The following is a 5295-nucleotide window of genomic DNA, read 5'->3' on the forward strand; positions in this document are numbered from 1 at the left end:
TTTCCTCGTTTATTTTCAAACGAAAATTTGAAGAGTAAAGAAGTTGTTTGAGTTATTCATTCATTAAGTACCTATTGCAATTAAATAATATTTTAATAATTTGTGTAAGAAGAATATAAGTTGACGTTGTGTAGAAAAAGTTTGAGCGTGCTATTAAACCGTAAGTAGGTATTTCTATGATATTTTCCAATTTCAAATTTAGATTTTCTTTTCTTTAGAGAGTAAACATGAACCATATTGATTAGTGACGTTGTCATTGTTTTTTTTACTATGATGAAATTTATGGGTGAATTTTAAGAATTAGGCTGTAAAGTTTAAGAAGATGAAATAATATGGAAAAGGTGTAATTTAGGCCATTGAATATCGATCGTCACCCATGGCCGCTGGCCAGCGTAGCGCAGCCGCGCGTGGTGCTCATGCTCACTGCGTTCAATGCTCATTCGACATTCGCCATTTTGTTTGCAATTTAACTTCTGCGTTGCGTCGCACTTCTAAAAAATCAAGTGTACTTTTGCACTATAAATGTAATTAGTTTCGCGTTGAATCTCTAATTCTATAATTGTTGACGGAACCAAGTTAACTTAAAAAAAAAAACAGGTACGTACTTACGTATAGAGTCCGATGCAATCTTTATGAGTTATGAGTACTTAAGACGTCGCTTTCCTAACAAAGCGATAAGCTGCGCAATACATTTTCAAATAACTGCGCAGATTTAAGGTATAACAGGTTACGCAGGGGCGCGGCACAAAGGGACACCAGCGCCTTATTTCCCACCCAAACATTTTACAATCCCAATTAATTAACATATTTTTTTTTCTATTTCAGATCATCATGCAAATTTTTGTGAAGACCTTGACGGGTAAAACTATCACTCTAGAAGTTGAGCCTTCAGACACAATTGAAAATGTTAAGGCAAAAATTCAAGACAAAGAAGGAATTCCCCCTGACCAACAAAGACTGATCTTCGCAGGCAAGCAACTTGAAGATGGTCGCACCCTATCTGACTATAACATCCAGAAGGAATCCACCCTTCACTTAGTCTTGCGTTTAAGAGGTGGTATGCAGATCTTCGTTAAAACTTTGACTGGCAAAACTATCACTCTAGAAGTTGAGCCTTCTGACACAATTGAAAATGTTAAGGCCAAAATTCAAGATAAAGAAGGCATTCCCCCAGACCAACAAAGACTGATCTTCGCAGGCAAGCAACTTGAAGATGGGCGCACTCTCTCTGACTACAACATTCAGAAGGAATCCACCCTTCACTTAGTCCTGCGTTTGAGAGGTGGTATGCAGATCTTCGTTAAAACTTTGACTGGCAAAACTATCACATTAGAGGTTGAAGCTTCAGACACTATTGAAAACGTTAAGGCGAAAATTCAGGACAAAGAAGGCATTCCACCAGACCAACAGAGACTCATCTTTGCTGGTAAGCAACTTGAAGATGGACGCACTCTATCAGACTATAACATTCAGAAGGAATCCACCCTTCACTTAGTCCTGCGTTTGAGAGGTGGTATGCAGATCTTCGTTAAAACTTTGACTGGCAAAACTATCACATTAGAGGTTGAAGCTTCAGACACTATTGAAAACGTTAAGGCGAAAATTCAAGACAAAGAAGGCATACCACCAGACCAACAGAGACTCATCTTTGCTGGTAAGCAACTTGAAGATGGACGCACTCTATCAGACTATAACATTCAGAAGGAATCCACCCTTCACTTGGTCTTGCGTTTGAGAGGTGGTATGCAGATCTTTGTTAAAACTTTGACTGGCAAAACTATCACATTAGAGGTTGAAGCTTCAGACACTATTGAAAATGTTAAGGCGAAAATTCAGGACAAAGAAGGCATTCCACCAGACCAACAGAGACTCATCTTTGCTGGTAAGCAACTTGAAGATGGACGCACTCTATCAGACTATAACATTCAGAAGGAATCCACCCTTCACTTAGTCCTGCGTTTGAGAGGTGGTATGCAGATCTTCGTTAAAACTTTGACTGGCAAAACTATCACATTAGAGGTTGAAGCTTCAGACACTATTGAAAATGTTAAGGCCAAAATTCAAGATAAAGAAGGCATTCCCCCAGACCAACAAAGACTGATCTTCGCAGGAAAGCAACTTGAAGATGGGCGCACTCTCTCTGACTACAACATTCAGAAGGAATCCACCCTTCACTTAGTCCTGCGTTTGAGAGGTGGTATGCAGATCTTCGTTAAAACTTTGACTGGCAAAACTATTACATTAGAGGTGGAAGCTTCAGACACAATTGAAAATGTTAAGGCCAAAATTCAAGATAAAGAAGGCATTCCCCCTGACCAACAACGACTGATCTTCGCAGGCAAGCAACTTGAAGATGGGCGCACTCTATCTGACTACAACATTCAGAAGGAATCCACCCTTCACTTAGTCCTGCGTTTGAGAGGTGGTATGCAGATCTTCGTCAAAACTTTGACTGGCAAAACTATTACATTAGAGGTGGAAGCTTCAGACACAATTGAAAATGTTAAGGCCAAAATTCAAGATAAAGAAGGCATTCCCCCTGACCAACAACGACTGATCTTCGCAGGCAAGCAACTTGAAGATGGGCGCACTCTATCTGACTACAATATTCAGAAGGAATCCACCCTTCACTTAGTCCTGCGTTTGAGAGGTGGTATGCAGATCTTCGTCAAAACTTTGACTGGCAAAACTATTACATTAGAGGTTGAAGCTTCAGACACAATTGAAAATGTTAAGGCCAAAATTCAAGATAAAGAAGGCATTCCCCCTGACCAACAACGACTGATCTTCGCCGGCAAGCAACTTGAAGATGGGCGCACTCTATCTGACTACAATATTCAGAAGGAGTCCACCCTTCACTTAGTCCTGCGTTTGAGAGGTGGTATGCAGATCTTCGTTAAAACTTTGACTGGCAAAACTATTACATTAGAGGTGGAAGCTTCAGACACAATTGAAAATGTTAAGGCCAAAATTCAAGATAAAGAAGGCATTCCCCCAGACCAACAAAGACTGATCTTCGCAGGAAAGCAACTTGAAGATGGGCGCACTCTCTCTGACTACAACATTCAGAAGGAATCCACCCTTCACTTAGTCCTGCGTTTGAGAGGTGGTATGCAGATCTTTGTTAAAACTTTGACTGGCAAAACTATTACATTAGAGGTGGAAGCTTCAGACACAATTGAAAATGTTAAGGCCAAAATTCAAGACAAAGAAGGTATTCCCCCTGACCAACAACGACTGATCTTCGCCGGCAAGCAACTTGAAGATGGGCGCACTCTATCTGACTACAATATTCAGAAGGAGTCCACACTTCATTTAGTCCTTCGTTTGAGAGGTGGAATGCAAATTTTTGTCAAAACATTGACTGGCAAAACTATCACATTAGAGGTTGAAGCTTCAGACACAATTGAAAATGTTAAGGCTAAAATTCAAGATAAAGAAGGCATTCCCCCTGACCAACAACGACTAATCTTCGCAGGCAAGCAACTTGAAGATGGGCGCACTCTATCTGACTACAATATTCAGAAGGAGTCCACTTTACATCTTGTTTTGAGGTTGAGAGGAGGAGTGTAACAATAAAAATTTGAAATCTTGTGAAAATAAAACATCTTTCTGAACTTCATTTTTGTTTTATTTCTCCATATGGGTTCACTATATATAGTAACAGCAGGGTAATTTCAAGGAAATTATGATGATAATAATTCTGGTCATTTTGTTTAAATTCCATCTTACCATATTAGAAGATCAAAAACACAAACCGCAGCTATCAGTGTCGGCGATCCGCCACTGTTAGCGGCGGTTTTGAATTTTTTATAGCCAGTGTCGTGTTTTAATTAAAGCTGTTTCTGAAAGAACCACATACATTTTGTAGTTTAAACGTGTTTAATTAAAACACGACACTGGCTTGGCACCGCCTTCGAACTGATCAGAAGGTAGCACATAGGTAGGATGTTATTTTTTGCTTTTTAGTTGAAAGTATTTTTTTGAGTTGGAAGTCGGTTGAATTTTTTTATTAAAATTTTTATTTTTTTATTTTTAGTGTTAGCATACCTACTGCGTGTGTACAGTCACAACCTATCTAAGTGGAAAGTTCTTATCAATACAAAATTATCAAGTCCAAACACAAGGTAGTTACTGTGAGCCGTCGAGGAGTTCTCTTCACTGTGCTTCGTCTTCATCGCCAGACCCTTAATACAGTCACATTCCATCTAGGTGGAAAGTTCTCATCAATACAAATTTATCAAGTCCAAACACAAGGTAGCTACTGTGAACCGTCGAGGAGTTCTCTTCACTGTCCCTCGTCTTCATCATCAGACCCTTAATACAGTCACAATCCATCTAGGTGGAAAGTTCTCATCAATACAAATTTATCAAGTCCAAACACAAGGTAGCTACTGTGAACCGTCGAGGAGTTCTCTTCACTGTCCCTCGTCTTCATCACCAGAGCCTTAATACAGTCACAATCCATCTAGGTGGAAAGTTCTCATCAATACAAATTTATCAAGTCCAAACACAAGGTAGCTACTGTGAACCGTCGAGGAGTTCTCTTCACTGTCCCTCGTCTTCATCACCAGACCCTTAATACAGTCACTACCCATATAGGTGGAAAGTACTCATCAATACAAATTAATAAGTTCCTCTCAATTTCTCCAGGATGCCATCATCAGATCCTGACATGAAAAAAATGGGACCACCATGGAAGTAAACCCTTCAAAACAAAAAAAGAATTTTCAAAATCGGTTCATAATTGACGGAATTATCGCTGTACATACGTAAAAAAAACATACATACAGCCGAACGTAGAATCTCCTTGGAAGTCGGTCAAAAACATAGATTTACGATTCGGTACAAGTAGGTACCTGTTAAAAATGAAAATCTATAACTTCAGGAATGCTTCATAAATAAAAACCTTATAAAAACACATCATCGTCCCTATCTGAAGATTTTACAGGACTTTTTAGTTTCCCAGGAACTTCTAATTAGTAAAGTGTTTCTCCAGTGACTATTCTTTTTAGTAGCAAAATGTTAGCTAATAGGTAAAGTTTTAATTATTTTACTCATGGTAGTACCCATAGATTTACGAGTCGGTATGGTGGTACCTGACTTGTTTGTAATACCTAATAAAATATCGATGTATCAGAGTTGTTTCTTTGTAGTACCAGTTAATAATGTAATGTAAGGTAATGATTAAGTTCAAGAGAAGTACACCAATAATTAACATTTTTGATATAAATAAAGTAAAATAAATAGTCAACTAATCATTTTACATTTACAAATATACTTTGGAAACTGAAG

The 5295-nt window shown here is 38.6% G+C and overlaps 1 protein-coding gene across 2 annotated transcripts; it reads left to right on the top strand.

The window, feature by feature from the left end:
- LOC112056842 (polyubiquitin-A) lies at positions 1 to 3622 on the top strand. 2 transcript variants are annotated; one of them, XM_024097323.2, is made up of 2 exons: positions 1 to 160; positions 826 to 3622. In XM_024097323.2, exon 2 carries the CDS (start codon positions 832 to 834, stop codon positions 3571 to 3573), a length of 2742 nt encoding a protein of 913 aa, XP_023953091.2. In that variant the 5' UTR covers positions 1 to 160; positions 826 to 831; the 3' UTR covers positions 3574 to 3622. The 2 variants fall into 2 exon arrangements, with proteins under 2 accessions (XP_023953091.2, XP_023953092.2); XM_024097324.2 differs by having other exon boundaries at positions 5 to 164.
- Positions 3623 to 5295: the final 1673 nt, after the last annotated feature.

Source organism: Bicyclus anynana, chromosome 17, assembly GCF_947172395.1.
Source record: "Bicyclus anynana chromosome 17, ilBicAnyn1.1, whole genome shotgun sequence".
Classification (NCBI taxonomy): domain Eukaryota; kingdom Metazoa; phylum Arthropoda; class Insecta; order Lepidoptera; family Nymphalidae; genus Bicyclus; species Bicyclus anynana.